This window comes from Sinohyriopsis cumingii, chromosome 2 (genome assembly GCF_028554795.1).
Source record: "Sinohyriopsis cumingii isolate HCF-2022 chromosome 2, ASM2855479v2, whole genome shotgun sequence".
In the NCBI taxonomy this organism is placed as follows: Eukaryota; Metazoa; Mollusca; class Bivalvia; order Unionida; family Unionidae; genus Sinohyriopsis; species Sinohyriopsis cumingii.
This window is the reverse complement of record NC_142962.1, coordinates 48512287-48535680: the sequence shown is the minus strand read 5'-3', so window position 1 is coordinate 48535680 and position 23394 is coordinate 48512287. Positions and strand designations below refer to the sequence as shown.

Below are 23394 nucleotides of genomic sequence, written 5' to 3'. Positions count from 1 at the left end.
ACTTTTGAAAACCGGTGGTAGGACACGATTTATAATGGACTAGGGGCAGACAATAGCTGTGTTTCAGACAATTTAATTAAGTAAACCTTGATAAGTTCCAAGCCACTGCATTTAGTAATAAAACTAAATGTTATCTTGGGGCTTTCTTTAACAACGAGAACAATATCTCTTGTCAACTTTTGGTTAAACTCCTGTGAAGCCTTTGAATTTTATGCCAATAATTGTCCAAAAGTATATAGACAAATAAATGTCTTTAAACGAATTGGAAAATATCTCAGAATTGAAAGATGACTGACAGTGCATTGCTCTTTCATCATGGTAAACTTAAAATACTATCCACTATAGAATTATCACACAATCCCGTTTGTTTGTACCCCACCCCTACCGATTTTAAAAATAGAAAGCATCAAGTATATACAAATGCAAAATACATAACAATTTCGTTGACTGATTTATAAGTTCTAACCCGATGTTGTCTGGGGGTCCCAAACACCGTTCACTTGTAAGCGTTTCGAATCAAACTGGAGTTTCTTTAGCAACTTGGTTTGTCATATTTGCTTGGGCCAGTCTATGTCTTAAGCAACATATGTGATGTACAAGTTCACCGTCTTCGATAATCTCGGTAATTGCATACATTTTGGCGTTACATATCTTTGAACACATGTATACATGAGTTCCTCCTATTTCTTTGTTCAATTTGTTTTATAAATATTATAACTAGACATTGCAAATACGGGACGCAGTTTTTACTGATACAGACTGTTCTAAAAACCAGAAATGGACAGCAAGCATTCTGTCTGCTTTTTTACATCGGTCTGGAGCTTCCGTTTGCGTTGCAACGCTCAATTAGCTGACAGTACTAGTATGAGGCGCCGTACGGACAAAAGCTGGTCTAATGAGAACGTTGCAATTGAAATTTCGATGTCGTATGTCGAGAAATCCAATATCACGCGTGGGATCAAACTGCATGTCCTTAAAGTTCCATTGTTTAGATTGAGATTAATAAGATTTTATATGTTGAATTATACAGTGGTAGTTTAAAGTTATATTTCCTATTTCGACGTTTTACAATGCATATTTTGAATTACACAGCGGTGGTTCAAATTTCAATATCATATGTCGAGAATTCCTAACTGTTTGTGATGAAAGTTCCATTTCATATGGCGAGCACTTTGATTTCATCTGTTGAATTTCACAGCAACGAGAAGCAACCTTCTTGTTTAAAAATAACGCGACCCGTTCACGAGAGCGAAATCTAGCGAAGAAATTCATAGTAATACTCGACCTGTGAATGGCAACTTTCAAACTGTAAATGCATGAAATGTAATAGAGCCTCATAACTGAATACACGAATGATGTATCTTAATACTCTATATTATTTTGAATTGTTAAAGTGGACATTGTGTTATGTTACTTTTAACACTAACATATCATTTCAACATATAAAAATAACCATTTTGACAAGCACAATAAAATGTCCAATCACTGCTGCGTAATTCAACAGATACAATCTCAAAACTCAACATACGAAATGGAACTTTCAGCACAATCAATTTGATTCGACATGTTAACTTGAAACTCGAGACACATGACATTAAAATTTCAACAACCACCGTGTATTTCAGTAGATACAATAAAAAAAACTCGACAATGGACATACAATTTTCAAACAGCGCTGTGTAAATTCAACAGATGAAATCTAAATACTCAACATATCAAATGGAACGTTGAACATAAACTCTTCGAATCAATACGTGAATTAGGAATTCTTAACGTATGACATTAAAATTTTAACCACCGCCGTGTAATTCAAACGACACAATCTAAAACCTTGACATAGAAAATATAACTTTCAACCACTACTGTTTAATTCAACAGATGCAATCTAAAATCTCGACCATGAAAATAGAACTTTAAGGATAAGAATCTTTGATGCAACACGTCAACTTGTAAATCTGGACATATGACATTAAAATTTCAATGGCAACCTTCTGATTGGACCAGCTTTTGTCCCCTACGGCGCCTCATAGTGCTAGGTACCCTTGGCGACAATCAGGTTAGAAATTATAAATCAATGAATACAATGACTCACTTTTGATGCTTTTCGTTTTTAAAATCAGGGGTTGGGTTTTACAAACGAAATTATTGAGAGAAAAAATATAGTATGGCATTTCAAAATCTCAACATTTGATTAATTTTATTATAAAAAGCACGCTTCAATGATCTCAAATTTGGTGAATTTTTCATTCCAAATAATATGGTACGTTTTGTTAAATCTAACTCAGTATGACACTTATCTCTAGGAACTGATATACAATTTATCGGTAATGTTTTCATGAACGGACACCCAAAAACTAAATATGGGGGAGTCTGATTCATTACATAAAGTAAAAGACGACGTTTCAAAGATTTTCCTTTTAAACAATTTACTACTAGCATATAGAAATCTTGAACAGAACTTAGTAGCATTTCCTTGGATCAAGGCACGTTTAATTACAAGAAGCGTAAAATGGTCAGAATGACTCCATGTAATAGTTTTTGCTGTTAGCATTTAATACCCTGAATATGTTAAAAGAGAGGTAAGAAATAGTTTTACGGCGTTTCATTACCTTTTAGATTGTCACTAAGCAAATGAAAACTCCATGAAATGGCTGCGAGATTTTATGTGTATGTATGTATGTATGTATGTATCTATGTATGTATGTATGTATATGTATGTATGTACGTATGTATGTATGCATGCATGCATGTATGTATGTAAGTGTGTGCATGTATGTATGTACGTATGAATGGATGTATGTATGTGGGTGTATATATGTGAGTGTATGTATGTATGTATGTATGTGTGTGTGTGCGCGTGCATGCATGTATGTATGTATATATGTATGTATCTTTGTACGTGTGTGCATGTATGTATGTATGTATGTATGTATGTATGTATGTATGTATGTATTGTTACGACTCTATGTATGGTCACAAACTAAAAGAAAGAGCAAAGCTAACAAAGTTTTGTAAAACTTAACAAATAATTTAATTATCAAAGTTATAAATGAAAAATATGAGAGGAAGTGAATCCAAAATAATCCTGACAAAGTTCTATAAAAGCCCTAAAGACCGAAAGTTCCGTATAAATTTCAAGACCGGAAATGTACTAGTCCGTTAAGAATCGTGACATTGTTAAGATTGCGTTGTCTAGAGCTCCTTTGAATAATTCTCAATAGTTCTAGAATAATAGTATAGTCCAAATAATGAGCGATTTCTTTTTCCACTGAACGATCCAAACATTTTTTCATCTCAAATAATATTTAAGTATAACATAAAACACTTCTGCAGACTTTAAACAGTAACACAAGAAATCAGCATGTCTCCTAAATAGGAATGAATCTGATTGCTAAGTTCTCTCCTTATACACACCTTCTATTACGACTTTGATATAAAACAAGATGGCCACTATCGCTCAACCGGCTTGAAGCAGCTGTTCCGTTTTTGAGCCGTATTTCATGATATATGTGCTTGTTGTCTGTCTTCGTCTACGTTATTGTGTTCATCATGCATTGGCTGTTCAGTTCGTATGTGTTTCTTCATCTCCTTGCTTTGGAAACGAGAACAATTAGACTTTTTCTCAGCTGTAATTCTCCACTGCTACAACGTCCTTTGTTGAACAAACCACCATCACGTGCTACTCGAGAGTCAAACCGTTTATGCTATGATGGACCCTCATTAATTGCTTTAAATGATAATTCATTGGCACTCCACACTACATTGTGTTTAAGACTAAACGAATTGGGACTACATTCATCATTACTTAAATGTAAACAGAAGCGAGAAAAGAAACCTTGTTTCAAAGCTGGCCGTCGTAGAACAGGAAGAAGAATTCCAGTTATCTCCCTTATGCCCTTTCCGGCAAAACAATTTACAATTTCGGCCGTTAATTTAGACAACCTAGTTCAAATCCCTATTAAATCGTCAACCTTTGAGTCAACTATCCAAGAGACACCTCTTCGCATTGCATTATTCAACGCCCAATCAGTAGGACTACCGGAAAAGCGCACAGAAATAGTTAATTTTATCAACAATCAGAATATCGACGTCTGTTTTCTGACAGAAACATGGCTAAAAGCATCAGGCGATGAGCCCAAGTGCGCTGATTTAACACCCACCGGTTACTCCATCAAGTCATTCCGCCGCCACTCTCGCGGAGGTGGAATTGCGGTAATCTCAAAGAACTCCATGATCAAACGTCTTAACCACAACACAACTTTCAATTTCTACCACACATCGTTTGAACTAGTCCAAACCACACTCACACTGGAATAAAGGTTAGTCCATACTTTCTGCCTATACCGCCCTCCTCCTAGTAGAAAAAAAAAAGCTGACTGAATCTCTCTTTTTGGAGCAGTTTCCAAATCTCCTGGAATATGGAAATTCGATAGGTGGCAACCTGATTATTCTTTAAGATTTTATCTTTCACTTAGACTGTCCCGAAAACCCAAACACATAAAAACTCCCAGATTCCATTAATGTTTTCAACCTCAAACAGTCAGTTAACCAACCCACCCATAAACATGGTCACATTTTTGACTGGATTCTTCATAGACCTGATGATAATATTCTACGGTCCTCCTTGGTATCCCACTAATTTGCATCAGATCACCTCTGCATTGTATGCCATCTTAACGTATTAGTCCCTAACCCTCCACCTTTATTTGCTACTAAGAGAAACCTCCGTATGATAAATAGAACCAAACTATTACATGACATCCAAACAAACCTAACAAGTTGCTTACCTCCTACAGCAGAACAACTCGATAACTGCCTGCGTTCATTGCTCGACAAACAAGCCCTAGCCACCAAGCCCAGAGTATCAATTCAAAAGTGTTCTCCATGGTATAGCAGTGTTAGGGACCAACTTCGCACTGCTAAAAGAGACCGCCGTAAAGCTGAGAGGCTTTGGCTTTCCACCAGACTCACTGTTCATAAGCAAATTTATGAAGCCGCTAAGAAGAACTTCACAGACATAGTCCATGCAGCGAAATCAGCCCACTACAGTACTAAGATCATGTAAAGTTTCAGCTGCAAACAGCTAACAAGTAATGTCAAGGAACAAATGTACACCACTTCCAACTACCTTCTTTCCAGTCGACCTTCCGGACATGTTTGCGAATTTCTTCCGTGACAAAGTACAACCATTAGACATAAGCTTGACACCACAATTTCAATTGACTCGTCGTTACCATACAGTTAGGATACAGAATTTCAGCGGCAACCATTAGCAGCATTTGAACCTGTCTCTTTGGATTTAGTACGTACACTCGTGACGAAGTGTGCACCAAAGTCATGTAAACTTGATCCAATTCCAACATCACTGCTGCTTGAGTGCTTAGATCCAGTATTGCCCTCACTACCAGATGTTATTAATACCCCTCTCTCATCCGGTGAATTCCCATCATTTTTTTAATCTGCCATTGTAAACCCTCTGCTCAAGAAACCAACACTCGACCATAACGATTTAAAGAACCCAGTTTCTAATCTCGCATTCAGATCTAAAATCTTAGAAAAAGTTGTTCTATCCCAGCATGTATCTCATCTGAATTTAAACAGTCTTTTTAGCAATGTACAATCTGCATATCGCCCTTGCCACAGTACTGAAACTACTCTTCTACAAGTAGTTAATGACATTCAGTCTGCTTTGGATAGCGGAAAGATTACAGTCCTCACCCTCCTTGATTTGTCTGCAGCATTTGACACAATAGACCATGATATATTACTTCACCGTCTCCAGCATGTATTTGGCATACATGATATAGCCTTACTGTGGTTCAAGTCCTACTTGGTCAGCAGGACATAAAGTGTGTCCGCAAATGGAACACACTCCAGCCCAGTTGATCTATGTTGTAGTGTTCCCCAGGGGTCTGTTTTTGGGCCTGTTCTCTTCATTCCATGCACCCAGCCGCTCTCAAGTGTCTTAGATCATCATCCTGTGTCTCACCAGTTGTACGCTGACGACATTCACTTATACAAATCTAGCCATCCAACTGAAGCTGATGCTACCATCCAAGGTGTAGAGAGGTGCATTTCTGATGTGAAATCATGGATGACATGTAACAAGCTGCAGATGAATGATGATAAAACTGAAGGCATTCTGATCACAACACAGAGACTTTCTTAGTCACATCCTTTACCTCAAACAATAAATATCAGCAACACCAACATTAAATTCACACAGTCAGTACGAAACCTAGGTGTTACTCAAGACCATACTCTCACATTGCACCAACATGTCATGAACATATGCAAGGCTGCATATCTTGAGCTGAGATGCATCAACTCCATTCACAAATATCTTTCAGTTGATGCCACTAAAACAATTGTGTGTTCATTAGTACTTTCAAGACTGGACTACTGTAACTCAGTTATGTCTGGTTCATCTCAATATATACTCCAGAAACTTCAAAAAGTTCAAAACATATCTGCTCGGATCATCCTTAACCTGGAACGAATTGCCAACTGGACTTAAACACAAAGACACAGAGATCCCATTCAAGAGTGCTCTTAAAACTCATCTATTTCGACTGCAAGAACAAACTTAAAGACCTAATAATGTTTCCTACCTTAAATATTTTCAGCATGTTTTTATGTTTTCTAATTTCATGGTGTTTGTTTTTTGTAATCGTATCATTATATGTTTTTTATGTTATAGGTGTTGTCTAATGCTGTAAAGCGCTTAGAGCTTCTAAAGATTAGGCGCTATACAAAAAAGTCCTCTTTATTATTATTATTATTATCATTATTATATTTCACAACAAACCTCAAGTGACATATCTTACTACTCATTTTGAATCGAAATTGCCCATTCATGTGGCCTAGGCCAATCAATGGGAAGTTACTGAATTCTTCAAGAAGCGTCCAAACCACATCAGCCAATGAGAAATTAATTATCCCAAAGTCGTTATTAGGCCTTATTATTTAGGGCATTATTATTAGTAACTGTCAACACATACGCAAGCATCTAGTTATATATAGATCCTATAGAGTTTTACGTTCTTAATATACCTGAAACAGACCCTAGTCACGTAGGCAAAATCTAACAAAGATAATTCATCTGTGCAATTACAATAAAATAAAATATAAATTACAAAACTTAGATAAAATCATGTACTAGGAGTTACAATCAAGACTGGTATCTATAACAGTATGTATGTGTGCGTGTGTGGTGGGTGGGGGTGGGGTGGGGGGCTGAAGTTAATTGTTTTCTATTGTTCATAGTCGGTAAAATAGTTACAGTGAGATAATGGTTTTTTTTATATAAATGCAAGAAAATTCTGAATAAAATTTGCCTAATGTATATTTTAACAGTCGGAATAGATTAAAATAATCTTCACAAAGAAATATAAAACCAGAATTATATTTATTGTTAAATAATACACTGACTAAAATAAAGAAATGTCCTTGCAAAATAGTAAATGATACACTATGAAATATTCATTTATTCGTGTACTGGTATGAAGGCCTGCATCACACTCTCAAAAGGTTAACGCTTAATAGGTAACGACATCATGAAACGAGTATTATCAGACAAACAAATGGCAGCAAACATTACGAATTCCATCATAGTTGTATATGTTAGCGAAATACACTATCATCGTCTCATATTTACGCTTTATTTAGCGTTTTACTTTGACATCAGCAAAACATACCGAGTTTGTGATTTTTATTTCTTTATTTTGTAATGGCAAACATTTGTTTGACAAACTTTGAAATATGATAACGCTGGACTTACTTCATTTTCCACACGAACCGCCAAGTATTATGTACTCGTGAGCGGTGCCCGGATGTGTAATGTCGTGTAAAACAACGGCCATATGGACTGACTACACTAACCTTTGATACGAGTAATTGTCAACATGGACCGAGGTCAAAAATGTTCCAGTGGATCTGCATCGTTTAGACTGTCTGTTCAAACATATTTTCTAGACAATATAGTCACCAGATCTGTTTACGTATTACTTATTTTGATACCAATTGTGGATTTAAGCTAGCGATATTTGGATTGTTTCTTATAAAACATGCTTCTTTTGTTATTATCATAACAAAACTATATTAGAATATAGTATCGGTAGCACGATTGTACTAATATTACACACCTTCTATCACTGGCATAAATTCACGTCTGAAATTTTTTTGTGTGCAGACTTCTCACATCATTCTCACATTTACTATTTACAATTCACCTTTATGTGCTGGTTTCGGGTACAAATTATATAAATGAAAAAATACGACACGAGTACGTGTGTAAATTGTGGGAAAATATTTCGATGCCTCCATGTATACATGTATCTTCAATAGTTAATTCGTCGAGTCTCTTTGTTAAACCGTAGTCAAAGAGCTAGTGTACATAGCCAGGATGTTTGTTGCAAATCGTCTGTGCCTCTCTACTGACATGAAAGACTGGGGGGAAATGCGAAACACAGTGACCAGCAAGTGCTAGATTTAAGCAGTTTCAGAGAGACCAGACCGTGTCCAATCAAAACTAAGACATTCAAATTTAGGGCGGATATTCTACGAAAGCAATTCGTTATTTTCGGACTAAATTCATTTTAAAATTATTACATGAGTGAATACAACCAAGGGAGGATCAAAGAAAGTTTAGATTGTACTCCTAGTGGAAAACTTGCCACTTGAAAAAGGGGAGAAGAAATTCTCGTGGAAATCGAGGTTGGGATCTGCGAACGAAAGCTTCTTGAGGTAAAATGTATTCGTCCGAATATTCGCACTACTTTCATAAATAGGAATTTGTAAGATTGATACATTGTTACGTATAGTTGATTGTTGAACTGAAATCTAAGTGTACTGTGTCATTTACTATTATGTTGCATCGTAATATATAACTGAATTTATAGAGATTTGTGTTATAACTGTACTTGCTTATCAGTATATGAGCATATAGTCATTGTTGGACTTATGCATACGTATATATTTTTTTTATATATTTTGTATGTGTCTTTTATAGCTCGTAGGGTGGAAAATGCATATGATTGCTACTGATGGTGATTAATTTAGGAGTTAACAATAAGGGATGTGTATGCAGCTATTTGAACTCGTTAATAATACTATTGTAGCACAATTATTTTAGAAGAAAGCGTGTATGGAATGCTTAGATGTGAGTGCGTGAGTTGACCAGTAAATGTATTTGCCATCATTTTGATGAATGGTCTGTGAGAGAGTGGCGTATTTTCTTTAGAGTAGAGTAGGGAGACCAGACTATACGTCCATTCTAATTCAAGACTCTACAGGAAGTTTTCCGGGTGGAAGTGGAGGCTTGACGCGAAAAAAGCGGGAACCTGGGAATAGATGCAAAGAACGCGAGGAAGACGCCATAGTGACGTCAGAGATTGATGTGTAGTGCCGGAAGGTGCACGTGATTGTGAGCACCAAAAGTGCCAGGAGAGCACATGAGCAGGGGTACTGGATACGACAAGAGGAGTGACAGATGAGTAACTGGTCAAGCATCGGAAGGGAAATGCACTCTCTCTCTCTCTCTCTCTGTATGACTCTCTCTCTCTCTCTCTCTGTGTCTCTGTATGACTCTCTCTCTCTCTCTCTCTCTCTCTCTCTCTGTCTGTCTCTCTCTTAAAACCGTCAAATTTATGTGATGAAATTTGGCAAAGTGTAATAGGTCATCGACTGTAATAGTTTGAAAGAGCTGAATTTGAGAAATTGTCACAGGAATTATTGAAGTCAGTTGTTTTATTTTATTAAATTGTAATACTTTCCACCTTGAGTTATTTATATACTTATACCATTGGCATTGCTGACTTGGGGCTCGAAGATATTTAAATTTTAATTGTCCATCTTTCTCCGGTATTAAAAAAATACCGTAGGAGGCATGTGACAACTTGATAAAGAATATAATGGTTAGGAAGATCAGAGAGTACCTAAATAAATAAATAAAATAAATAATAAATAAATAAAGGTATTTAAATGAAAGGTGAGATCGTTGAGAGACGTTGTTTGTTACCTGCATTCCCCCGGTTGAGTGCACGAACCATGGATTGCGTGGCAGCCCGTCTTACAGATAGCTACAATAAAAACCGATCTTTAGAGCTTCAGCTGCATAGGGTTGAGGTGAGGACTTTGAAAATAATTAGAACACCGGTGTTTACATGTAAAGATCTCTGATTGATGTAATATAAAACAATCTTTTTAAATATCAGATGCCAAAGGTACTTATTACCGAATAAATAATACGTATACATGTAGTATTCTCATCTCAAGCTTTATATTATACTGATGAAAAGTGCTCAAAATAAAATTGTCCTATAAAAACTAATCTATCTTTCCAATCAATATGCAGGCTTCCAGTAAATATTTTAGCTGAGAAAAGCTGGTTTGCTCGGTGAAGTCTTTGAAGAAATTCCATTCTAATACTCCAACGTCCTACCAATTTAAGTTCCTATACATGTACGCTGTTGAGGGTGGAATTGGGTTGATTTTTGTTGGTCATTAGTCTCCAGACGACAGAAGTGATGCAAACCAATTGCTCTAAGAACATTTTTCAATCCTTGCAGTTCTATGCAGCATAAATGTACAGTGATATAAACGCTGTTTTTTTTTTTTTTTTTTTTTTTTTGCTTTTGTGCTAAAAAAAATACCCCACGGTATTACGATAGGCGTCTAAAACGAGATATCAACCTACAAGATTCTCCACAAAAGGCAAATGCCACAACTGGAAATAACTAGAACGTGATAGTCTTCTCATAAACACAATTTCTTTGTTAGCGAGGCCAACAGTAAGTAAAGATTTTCCAAAATGTTGCTTATCTTTGATAAGAAAAAAAGTTGTCAAGGACCTCTGTTGTAGGATGACACAATTTCTGGCAGGAAAGGCAAATTTTGAGGTAAAATAACAAGACATATAATTCTGTCATTTGCACAAGATCAAGGTTGGGTCAAAATGTCTAGTCCTTTTCGGGTGCGACGGTGGGTAAGATGGGTTATTCACAAAATCGACAAATCCCTACCTGTTTTGCAATCAGTCCCCATCCATCCTTCTAGACACACCTTGTCCCCATTGTCGTTACAGCTATGATGTCCAAACATGTCGTTCCGCGGACGGCAGAACTTGGAACACGTCGTGTCGTAGTAGTGTGCGTCACACTGCAGGCGGATCCGATAGCTCATGCTAGCGACGGCGCCGTTATGCGTCAACGTGTGCCACGCGCAGCCTGGCAAGATAATTCCGGAGTGAGCGGAATGTTCAATTAACTCGTCATCTGAAAGTGAGTACCTGAACTTGTTATTTTGAAAGAAATAAACATCATTCTAGTTACAATCATATATTCTCTCGATGGCTCTTTAGTAGTAACATGAGCCACTCGTAGGTTTACATTAGGGGCCGGTATGGTGGTAAAACATGAATTTAACATTACGCCACCATTTTTGAAAATCTGTACATGGGTGCACATAGGGTTAGAGAAAAATGTGAAGTGAAATAATAAGCTATTATTCAACGCTTATTGATCAACTGCCCATTACCCTGCACAATACTATCAACATGCCATGTATAATGACTAATAATTAGATGCTTATGTTTACATACACACACATACTATCACACCACGTCAAAGCAAAGGGTAGTAGTGTTTATATATGAAATACTATCACGCAGAAAGTGGTCAAAGGTTTAGTTAGTTAGATATTGACATAGACGTAAACAAACGTATAGAAATAAAGGACATATAGTGACAACGATGTTAAGTAGAATCTCTCTTTTCGAAGACATCGACTGGCCCTGAAAAGGCAACTGAGGTGAATAAACCAAAAAGGGTTACTACAGGTGTCACCGCTTCACAGTTTTTCTTTGCAATTTTCTTACTCTGGTCCATATACTAAAACAGGCTTCAGGCATCCTTGCTTTTCCACATAGATTCGTCTCTTCAAAATAGCTCTGTTGTTGACTCTTGTAATGTCCCACAATGCCTTTACATATACGACGAAGTCTGGATTAAACAACATTCTGGAAAAGATGATCGCTCCAGCTTTACCTAAATTTTTGGGGGTTGTCTTGACAACGGCTGACATATTAGGTCAATGCATCTCTTTAGGACCTGATGGAATCGTAATAGTAAGTTCCATTAACCAAAACGCAGTTATTTTAATTCAGTCAGGGCGTATTGTATATCGTTCGATCAGAACGCTTGTCTTTAATTCCAGATACTGACCGACTGAACTACACAACCAACATCTTTAGCTACTGTAAGCATAATGCACAAATACGTCATTCGTGTCTGAAACAACGGTTTAACTTTTGTTTGGAATTTTCATATCCTACTCTAATACATATGAAGGATTCTATTAATGCATACAACAACAAAATACAAAATGACGGATTTACGTTTTTGCTATATCTTAAAACATATTTTTAAATATGTGTATGTATATTGTGTTTCTTAAAAAAATCATAATGAAATTTTGAATCATATCACATATCATCTCACAAAAGTTTACTTTTTAACTGCTGTCATTTTAATATGTTTTACTGGCATGGGTTTTTGTTTTGTTCTTCCGCTTCTGAATTTCTGACGAGAAGTGTGGCCTGTTGCGACTCTTCCATCGTCACAGACTGAACGTGAATGAACGCATTCTTTCAGGGTGAGACAGCGTCTACATACAGTGAGAGAATATGTAGCCTTGTCAATGCAAATTTGGACTAAAATTGAAAATATCAAACCTTTCTAAGGAGAAACCAGAAGAAGCTAAGAGGCGATGGAATACTTTAGATGTCGCCTCACGTGATCTAAAACTATTAGCATAAGTTCACCCAGACGACTTTGAAGTAAGCATCAATGATCCTGAACTAATACCATCTATAAGACCAAGAGTCCAGATCCACGAAGAAAGTAGTTAGGTAGTTCGTTAAGATTACCGTCACATTTGATCTACTCAAAGAGTGAGTCTCAAGTTACTGCAGAAAAACCAACTTTCTTCATTGTAGATCCGTATGAGTCAATGTTTGGGAACTTGCAACGACAATGCCAAGCACAAGATTGAGGCTGAGACTATCCATCACTAATGACAGCTTGAAGTCTCATGTGTGGATCGCGTTTAGCAGATCGCCAGAACTAACCTTTTCCAAAATCTTGAACAAAATTCAACACATCGAACAATCCAATGAAGAGTTTGACATGATCGATGGAAAAACCACTCTTCATGACAAGGGTTAGCGGACGATGCAAAGTGCCATTGGTGAATCAACCTCTCAGTACCAAAACAAGTATTATCCAGATTAGCAACGTCCAAAATAAAATGTGTTTAGCCCGTGCCATCGTAGTGACAATTTTATGTTTGCAAGATGTAAGACAATGGTTAAACGTTACATAAACCTATTCGAGGAACAGATTACAGAAGACAAACGAAAGTAGCAGGCGTCGATCATCAATGGAAAGCGGGTTTTACCAGCGGTTTCTCATTTAGCGTCGTGCAATCGATGTTTCGACTATTTTCTGTGACACTGCCGAATTTTCAAAACGGACCGGAGCTTCATAAATTTCCATAGTGACTATGAGACAATATGAGACAAGAACCATCGAACTATGTATAACCAATTTTATTTAACATTACCCAGTGATATCTTTATGGATATGTTTCAAAACAATACAGTATTTTGTTTCGTGGCCAAATCACCTCGGGTTATATGGTTAGATCACAATGTTCACTGTGAAGTAGCTTCTTTTTAAATCATTCGTCCTAAATATCATCGAGGGTCAAAACACATTCATCGCAGAAGGCAGAAAGAGACGTCCAAAACCATTCAGACCTCAAAAGATATGTTCAGGAAAAGAATAAGAAAAGTAGAACAGCAGCAGGGAATTTGATGTTTTACATTCATAACTTTAAAAACAAACAATGCTCCGAGATTCTTGCAATTGTTCCAAGTCAGAATTCGATCGGTTGCCATGCCAACAACAATAATCATGATGCAAGAATCTCGGTCTTTCATCCCGTGTCGATTTTGGTGCTATCAAATTTGAAATAAAATTACAAATTCACAATTACATCAATCTGAATAACAGTTACTTGTTTCTGAATGTCAAAGTTAATAAAATGGACAACAGAAATCCAGATGCCGATGTTAGAGTAGATCCCGTCAATAAATTTCACGTATTCGTTGTTCAGCGAAGTAGATTTGTAATTGAATAACAAACTATCAGCATGGTCACTAGCACTAATCATTGAAAACCTCCTGACGTGCAGAAAAGAAACTAAGAGCACATCCTGATGCCTCAATAATATGGAGAGTGGCAAAGAGAATGGTTTCTATCCAAAACAAAACATTAACAGTCAAAGACCACAAGTGAACCAAATAAATGTAGGTATGATGTTACGATGACCAGAGCAAAAACAACATTTAATCTACCGTTTTGCTCGCTTCTTGGCACCCGCCATACAACATCGGTATGGATGTCAAATCGATAATCCTTATCAGCAAAACTACGACAAATGTTTGAAGATGGATCCAGAAGAAATGTTGAAAGAGCATCAGGAAAACACATAGACAGTCATCTTAGAAGACAGCTTTTGAAAAAAGTGTTATAAAAACTTGAGTTACCATTCCTTATCTCCAATGACCTCTCTAGAAACGTTATATATAGAAGCTCTTTTGCAACAGAGTACGGAAACTTCATGTCCACCGACTTGCTTGACATATTTTCTAGAGAACAGTCAAGTGTAAACCCGTGAGTGGCCATTACCTGTGAAAAAAATAAACTTCATTACCTTTTGACTGTTTGTATGCAGTCAATTGGACGAACTTCCTCTTCAAAAACCCAAAGACGTTAAAGTCTATATCAACAACACAGAGGACAGTCGTCGCCCAGGAAGCCATTGGATAGCCGTTCACTCTCCCAACGACCACAGTGTAGAACATTTTGTTTCTTATGGATTACTCCTCTGAAACAGCATATTACCAGCACTGTTGTATTCGCTTGTTTCAATAATGTGAGATCACAAGGATCAGATTCCACTCTGTGTGGACAATATTGTGTGTATTTGCTTCCTTACCGAAGTATTAGATTACAATAAAACATTAGTCCGGTTCAGTATTACATGTATACTGGTTAGAGCGTCGGCTTCGTATGCAGGAGGTCCCCGGTTGGAATCCTGACCGAGCCACCATAAGAATACAAAATGGCACCAAGAGTACCTCGCTTGACTCTTAGCATTTGGACTTTGCTTGGACTGGCCAGGTAGTATGCAAGATAAAACTTGCAAGGGCAGATTGAAGACACTACCGTCTCCACGAATTTTCCTATTTATGGTGGAATAGGGTGGTAGTAACATGACATAACAGGGCGGAAGTCTTCCAAGTTGAAGTCAACGGCCAGTGCGGAGGTGATCCAAGATGAAATTAACGGCCACATATTTGACACCAAGGCGATCCATACGGTAATATGGATATTGGCTGTTGTATACACACTGTAGAGGGATGGGCTCTACCAGGGTGCAACTGCCAATGATACACCAGAGATTAACAAATGATAACAGATAGTTCTTATACCGGATCGGTCGCTTACAGGGTAACCAATGATCTCGCCATCCGCTGAACACCAGGACGGTGGTGATACGTATGCTACTGGTGCAACTGCCATCAAAGTAAGGGCAAGAGATAACATCATCAGCAGGGAAATTGCAGGAGCTAACCCATGCGATGGGAAGATACCAATGGCACATCCTTGGAGTGTGCGATACGCGCTGGATGAATTTCGGAGAGAGATCAATGGATGAAGGACACATGATTTACTTCAGCGGACATGAGGACTAACGTGAGCTTAGAGTCGTATTTATGGCACATAAAATCATTGTGAGTGTAGTAATTGGTTGCCGACCAGTATCTAATGGAATCATTACTATCCCCTTGAGGGAATCTCCCTTCAACACCACCATCACACACGGTTACCACACTAAATTCTAAATTTTATGCAGGAAAATATTTACCCCAAAACGAGTGTGATTCTAACTAAGAATGTGGCTTACACAGAATTGGAAATAGGGAATAGCCCGATATAGTTACTGGGAATAATTTGACGTTTGTATGTCTTGGCGTTTCAACGTTCCGGTCGACGTTTCGATTTATCTGCCGAGTCCCTTAGCTCGGAGATGCAAAGACGAGTGTGTAGACCGATTCCCACTCGTCTAGTAATCAGGTGCCTGATGAACGTGTGCGGAAGGAACCGGGGTGGTGTCATAAGTATGGTATCCAATCATACCGGACGTATTATATTGTAATCTAGATACAGAGTTGCAATGATTTTGTATTGGTTTCGAGTCCTACTCATTCAGTCTACTAACAGGTAGACTGGGGTTTCTAATGCTCCACGACCTAACTAAATATTGTACTCTGAGAATTAAATCTTCGTACATGTCCCAATGTGCGCAAACGATGTCAATCCAAAGAATTAAGTCTTTCCTTGATTCATTTATTCGATTAATTCATTTGATTCGATTAATTCATGCCACGTGTGGTCAGTGACTAAGAGAAGAAAAGGAGCATGGCTACAATACATGGAAGCATGCCTGCAAAAAGCTGACTAACTAATTAATTGAAACAAAGACGAGAGGTACATGCCATCGTACGAAGCAAGGAAAAATCAGCAGGTGAATTACAACAGTGAAGATTTTTCAACGAGGAACTCCGCCAGACTGGAATGGGTAGGCAAGCCACTTTGGAATGAGGGAGGCAGCAACCAGAAACTGTGGAATGAGATCAGTCGATACTTAATTAGCCTGTTAAGTAGCTGGAAACAAAGAGTAGCAAGGGACTCCAGAAGTTGGATGGGAGCAGCCATTCTTAAAGAAGAGGTAGACGCCGAAGAAACAAAGGAAAACCAGTTACTACTGAGATGAATATTTGTGCCGCCGACGGAAGTATATCGAACGTCCGAAGATCTGTTGTTAGTTAACTCGGTCAGCAAGAAGACAATTCACATTAAGTTTGCCTGAATGTGTTGGGTTTTATTTTGGATATTGAAAACCCTTTTGATAAACCTCTATTAATTTGATATAGCGCAGTAAAAATTCCTTATACCCTTATATTTTATATATTGTGTGATAGTAAAATATTATGAGTTACTTAGACTCAGAAGATCGGGTTAAATTTTGGAGACGGATGTACACTTTGTACTCAAAATTCCAACTTGGATACATTAGTAATTAAATGTCTCGACTTTAATTGATTGACCTAATTGTACGGATGGTTTACCCATTATTGGTAGTAGAGAACTCCCACTTGGATAACTGTGCCATATTTAACATATTTAAGAAGCACACTCTGTGTGATAAATGCGTGAGGGATAAGGTTCTCTTTACTTCCCTCACGATCAATTAATTCTCTTACCGATTGTGACAAAAAACTGGTCGCACATGCCCATTGGGTGAATGACACTCTAATTAAAGAAAGTCAGCAACCAGGAACTGTGGAATGGGGACCTTTGGTTACGGTGAATCCATCAAGAATTACACACCATCAATGGAGATTGGTACAGCTAAAGAAAGCACGGTACCCATTGGAATACTAACATATGATGTAGTTCCAATGACTGCGCCAAGAGCACTCAAGGCCCTAGGGATGACTCTGGCTACAAGCTGGAGTCGAAGGACAGGTGGAAATCGAATAAATTTACTACTGGTATGGGACACTAGGATTGAAGATGATGCCGAGAAAAGAAATAAGAAGTGAGTGGTGGTAAGGTCGCAAAAAAAAGAGCCTACGGGCGAAGAGGAGAAAGGAAGCATGTTTGCAACCTAACAACCATTTTCGACCCTCCTAGCCGATTCAGCCCATAGACCGAGACCTACAAACAGCTACCAACTCGGAAATCTGTCTAGGATTTCCCACACCCATACCAACATATTACAGCGGAGGACAACTATCATGAATCAGGAGACTCAAACTGATGAACGGGAACCAGATACTGCCATCGATCCAGACACTGCATCACTGCTAGTGAATCTTCTCAACAGCAAATGAGAAGGAGGTTGTAGACGAACAAACAGAAAAGGAAACAGAGGAGGTGGAGAAGAAGAAGAATCCTAGAGAACAAAAGAAAAAACAGCACCCACCACGTTCAGCAGCAGCACCACAGTTGGTGAGAAAAACTCAAAGAACGCCGACAATAAAAATAGAGACAAGAGCAGCGGCGACAAAGAAAACTACACATAGGCAGTTGCCACGGTCGACACCGAAGCAACTAGTGGCGAAATATCTGCAAGTTCAAACAGTCAAAATGGGACTGAGTGTGATCCGGGAACAACAAGACGTCAAATAGAAGACTTCCGAACCATCTTGGCAGCCTCTAAAACCATAAGGTAGAGTGAAGACTTGACAGACTCACAAGATCCAACTACCAGAAGTCAACGGGAAACATCATAGCCCATGGAGAGAAATACGGTAGGTGCTCAATTCCCCTAGCGACGCTGATCCTAAACGAGCTGAGAGAAGCATGGAGGATGTCGTCATAGACTATCATAGTTTGGCTTCCAATGAATAATTTAGCAGTGGCATACCTCGCAACTGTAGAGAGATCCAAAGGGCGAATCAGGAGCAAGTTTTAGCCGCCCAAACGCCTTAGGCCGTAGCTGCTCCCATTACACCTAGCTTATACTCCATCACTTTTAAGCACTACAAAAAGAATTGCCTCAAATGCCTTAGGGTTTTGAAAACCAATTTCGATAAGAACTTGTTTAATACACAATTATGATCCATTAGCCCAAGGTTACTCGAATCCTCCCGAACTAAGACCACACCAAATAATATGTTAAACAGACCTGGTATTGTTTCATTGACATTGCGGAATTATTTATGTACAATATGTACACTGAATTCTAAAAACAGCATGACGTAGGAAAAACAACTGGTTACCACGATCTTAATTACAAGTTGTAGGAACAGCCCAAATTAGATAACTGGGCAGAATTTGGTCTATAGTACATCTATGTCGTTTCAGCGCTGTCGCTCCAGGACTCCGGCCAGACTTCTCCTTTTCTGTTTCCTGGCATGTAAATTAAGAATCATGCTTTTGCATACACGAAAGCGTCGAAGAGTAAATAAGTAGTACGCGGTGCATATGTTAACTGGTCGTACATGGCCGAATGGCTAAATCCAAGTAAAATCAATCTTGCCATTCATCGTCGACTCGACAACGAGGGAAATGGCTAGTCAACACTGCAAAGTAGGTAACCCGAGCACTGCTGTGTCACTCTTTTACAGATTGAAACAGCTGCTGGACCAGGTAAAAGAATTACAGATTTACCAAATAAAGCATCACCTGAAGAGGGAGATGACCTCATTAAAAACAGCCAAGTCCCTCAAACGAAATGTGATAGATGATAAGGTCGTGGTGATCAAGGCAGCATATGCGGAAGAGAAAAGAGAAAGGGAACACCAGAAGCGGGAGAAAAATTCTAAAAGCCTCATTCAGAACTGGATGAAGGTACCGGAAAGGTTGAGGGAAGTGGAGGTGAAGTATCAACAAGAAAGTCGATGAAGGAGGGTTGGAAGAAGGACGCCAATGAGCATAATTGTAATTGTTGCCACAAAAACACATGCATCGAGTGGAAATGGAAACAATATTGTGCTAAATGTGAAGCCCAACTCATGAGTTTCAGCAGTGTCTATAGAGAGTGGCGACTGAAAATAAATCTTTTTCGAAAAGAGATATACTACTCATTGCCACGATATGTGTTTTATGTCTGTATGCTCGTGGAAATCTGTTTACAATTAGCTAAAACTTAAAATTAATTTTATGTGATGATAATAGTGTATATCAGTACTACTACCTATTGCTTTGTCGTGGAATGATAGTAGATTTGTGTCTATATACGTACACACATATATGTATTGGTCACTTTGCACGGCATTTTGACAGTATAGTGCGGGGTATTGGATAGTAGATGTCTACTTTTTGCACAGTAGAACACTAAGTGTTGCATAGTAGATCACTATTTCACATTACACTTTCCGTCTAATCATATATACACGCATACACATTTTTCAAACTGGAGGCATAATGTTAAATTCTCGTTTGACCCCAAACTGGCCCCCAAAGTAACCTACTGCATAATGTTAATTCCGTTGGACCCAAGGATGACCCATTCTACTACTATCAATGTCAGAAGACATTGGAACTATTTACCAAGTTCAATTTTAAAATTCGAAATGCAAATGGGTTTACGTCTGGCTGAGATTCAACCCATATTATCCATCCGCGACAATAATTCCAGGAGATGGCTGATCAAACGAGTATTACAATTCCTTTTTTGATTTGTTTTGTCTTTCTTATGTCTTTCATGATGGAAAATGTGGTTCGTTCTCTATTTTCGTTGGTTTAGTTAGAAATTTATATCGGGGATAGAGTTCAATGCAACATTAAAGGACAAGCTCGTTTAATTATAAGCCATCGAAAGGGAGCAAAGGATATATTACGACATTCGATGAAATACATGCATCCAGCTTCATGCCTTCTGGAAAGAAAGTCGCGTGATTACATGAATACAGATTTGCAAATTTTCATCAACCGAACTTGTTATGACTACTAAAATCGGAACAAAGATGATAACTGAAAAAGAATAATGACCTCTAATCAAATGAATTAGAAGAAAGATCTCGATCTCTACTTTGCATCATAGCAAATATGCATACATTTTTACAACCAGTCAAACAATTGGGAATAAACGAATAACTGTTTTACGTAAAACAGAAACATGAGAATTAATTTTCAACCTCCCCCCCCCCCCTCCAGACAAAACAAAAATTCTAAGAGAGATTCCATGCACAGCAGTATATTACCTTTCAAGATGCTATGAAAACGCATTTGAAAAACTTATACAGTGTAGTGGGTAGTTAGTTAGCATAAGCATGACGTAACAATTAGTCAATCAGCTGCTCTCGCTTATTTTGGCATTATCCATTTTCCTTGTGGAATTAAGATCAAACAAATAAGCTTACCAACACCTTTCCTCTTGTCCCATGCTTCCAGTATAAGGGTGTAAGATCTCTAAAAAGAAACCACATTGATTTTTTTTAGAAATGTATTTATTCGACGTACAATCTGTGTATATATAATAAATGATGTTATTTTAACCTATACAAATCAATGCGTATTGTGCCGATATCGCCACATTAGTCTAAGTGTCAGTTAAATACATTTTAGAACGAAAATCCCTAGGTGGGATTCACGTACTACTGTTCGAAAGGATTTCCAATAATTCAAGATAAGACTATGTCTTTGATGAGTCTTCAAGGCACTCGCATTATGCAGTGATAACAAGCTTCTAAAATTAGGCTCTGTAGCTGCCATATCGATGCAAGATCGGCACCAATTTTGTTAGGACAAACGTTACATCATTAGAAAACATTTGATGAAAACCCCATACCAATATGGCCACCCATTCTGGAGGAGTAGCGATAAAAAGATTTTCAAGATGGCCGTGATGGCAATTATATTTGATATAGAATATGCACTATTTTCATTTCGAACCAGTTAAATATCTTAAGAATTATTGAGTGAAACCCCTATGTTAATATTGGTACAATTTTTGGAGGAATAGAGAAAACAAGCTTCACAAGCTGACTGCCATGGTGGCCATATTGGATGTCAGATGGCCACCATTTTCATTTAGTTGGCGCTGTGCAGTTTTGTATCTTGCATAGGTTATAATTTTAAAGAAAAAGAATTTCCCCGGGTTTCCTCACTGGTTAAACTGGCCTTTTTTTAAAAAAGACCTTGTATATCTTAGGTGTTGCTCTAAGAATCTTTAATTCCCTTTGTTTTGGTGTATGGCTGAATGGTGTAATAAGGGTTATATAGTATACAGTTTGGCCTTACTCCAAATGTGCACCTCTCAAAAAAGTGCTAGCTCCACTTGGTCATTTTCACTTCCTGAGCTTCAGAAGTAAATTGTTAAAAAAGAGCTGATAACATTTTTACATTTTATATATTCGGTAATTCATTCATTGCACTTTCAGAAGCTGGTATTGTCTAGTCAGGCAAAATTAATTTCCCGTATTTTAATAGCTGCTAAGGATAGTGTACTTTAGACAAATTGAGGCTGATTTTTGGAGCACAAGGGAGCAGTCATTTTAGTTTGCAGTGTGCTTGGATCATTTACAATTTCCAAAAGTACAATATCCAAAGAAATGTCAGCCACATTACATCAAAGCAGCATAGAGGTATGTCAACATTCTCTCCACTGTGCATGTTTTAAATGCAAACAACTTCACCTTACATATGTCACTCTCTCAAATGTACATACTAACTGGTGAGCACCCCCTTAGAACAAACTAGTCATCATAAGAAATCTTTGGGTTAAAAACCCTTTGTCGAGATAACCTTCCGTCATGGGATAGTAGCGATAATGAGACTGTCATAATGGCCACTATGTGTTTGTGTCTGTGTGATTTGGATTTTTAACGTGTCTTTAACAATGTTTCAGTCATATCGCTACGATGTCTACAGTATGACAGTTTGATAGTGATGTTTAACATTGGGGCATCACTCCGCAGACATGTAGCATGTCCCACCCAGTCACATTATTCTGACACCAGGCCGACCAGTCCTAACACTAACCTCTTAATGCTGAACACCAAGCGATGCAGCTGTCAGTACCATTTTTGTAATTTTTTGGTATAACTCGGCCGGGGATCGAACCCACGATATCCCGCATCTGAGGCGGATGCTCTAACCACTAGGCCACCCAAGCGGTATATTATAATGGTCACTATGGACCATATCGGATACCAGCTCGGCACCATTTTCATACAGACCAACCAGCCCCAATAAGAAATCTTCCGGCGAAACCCCTATGTCTATACGACTTCAAGTTAGGAAGGAGTAGCGTTAACAATGTTTTCAAAATGGCTGCAATAGCGGACATATTGAAATAATCAGATCGGTACCAACTTCATTTAGTACACATAAACCATCATAGTAAAAGCGCCATTTTCATTTGACAACCAATTTAGAAGGAGTAGGATAACAAGACTGTCAACATGGCCGCTGTGGCCATACAATTTTCTTTACGACCAGCTAGACCACGAGATGAATGTGTGTATAGTTTCATAGGAACGCTCGAAACTGCTTAGGAATAGTAAGGATAACAAACGTTTGCTAACGGACGGACGGACATCACGGGCAACTGACAACACGTTATCACATTAAATTTTCTAATTATTGACCAGTAGCGCTCAAATTGAAAATAACAAAAATCGGGGGAGGGATGAGATTTTCTTTTAAGCCTTGATGTTTGCTTTTCTTTGACATCAAAATAATGTCTGCAATAGATAGGACAGGTATTTTTGATATAATTCAGAGCCAGGTTATTTGTTCAACCTATTTAAGA

General features: G+C 38.0%; 1 protein-coding gene across 1 annotated transcript in view; it reads right to left on the bottom strand.

Moving 5' to 3' along the window:
* Nucleotides 1-23394, bottom strand: part of LOC149804792 (protein jagged-1b-like) — a 111491-nt gene that overhangs the window by 53436 nt on the left and 34661 nt on the right. The window contains exons 2-5 of the mRNA XM_089934410.1: nucleotides 21008-21050; nucleotides 18660-18676; nucleotides 11022-11265; nucleotides 10019-10079 (exon numbers count right to left, since the gene is read on the bottom strand). Of these exons, the coding sequence (XP_089790536.1) occupies nucleotides 10019-10079; nucleotides 11022-11265; nucleotides 18660-18676; nucleotides 21008-21050 (365 nt within the window). The remainder of the gene's footprint in view (nucleotides 1-10018; nucleotides 10080-11021; nucleotides 11266-18659; nucleotides 18677-21007; nucleotides 21051-23394) is intronic.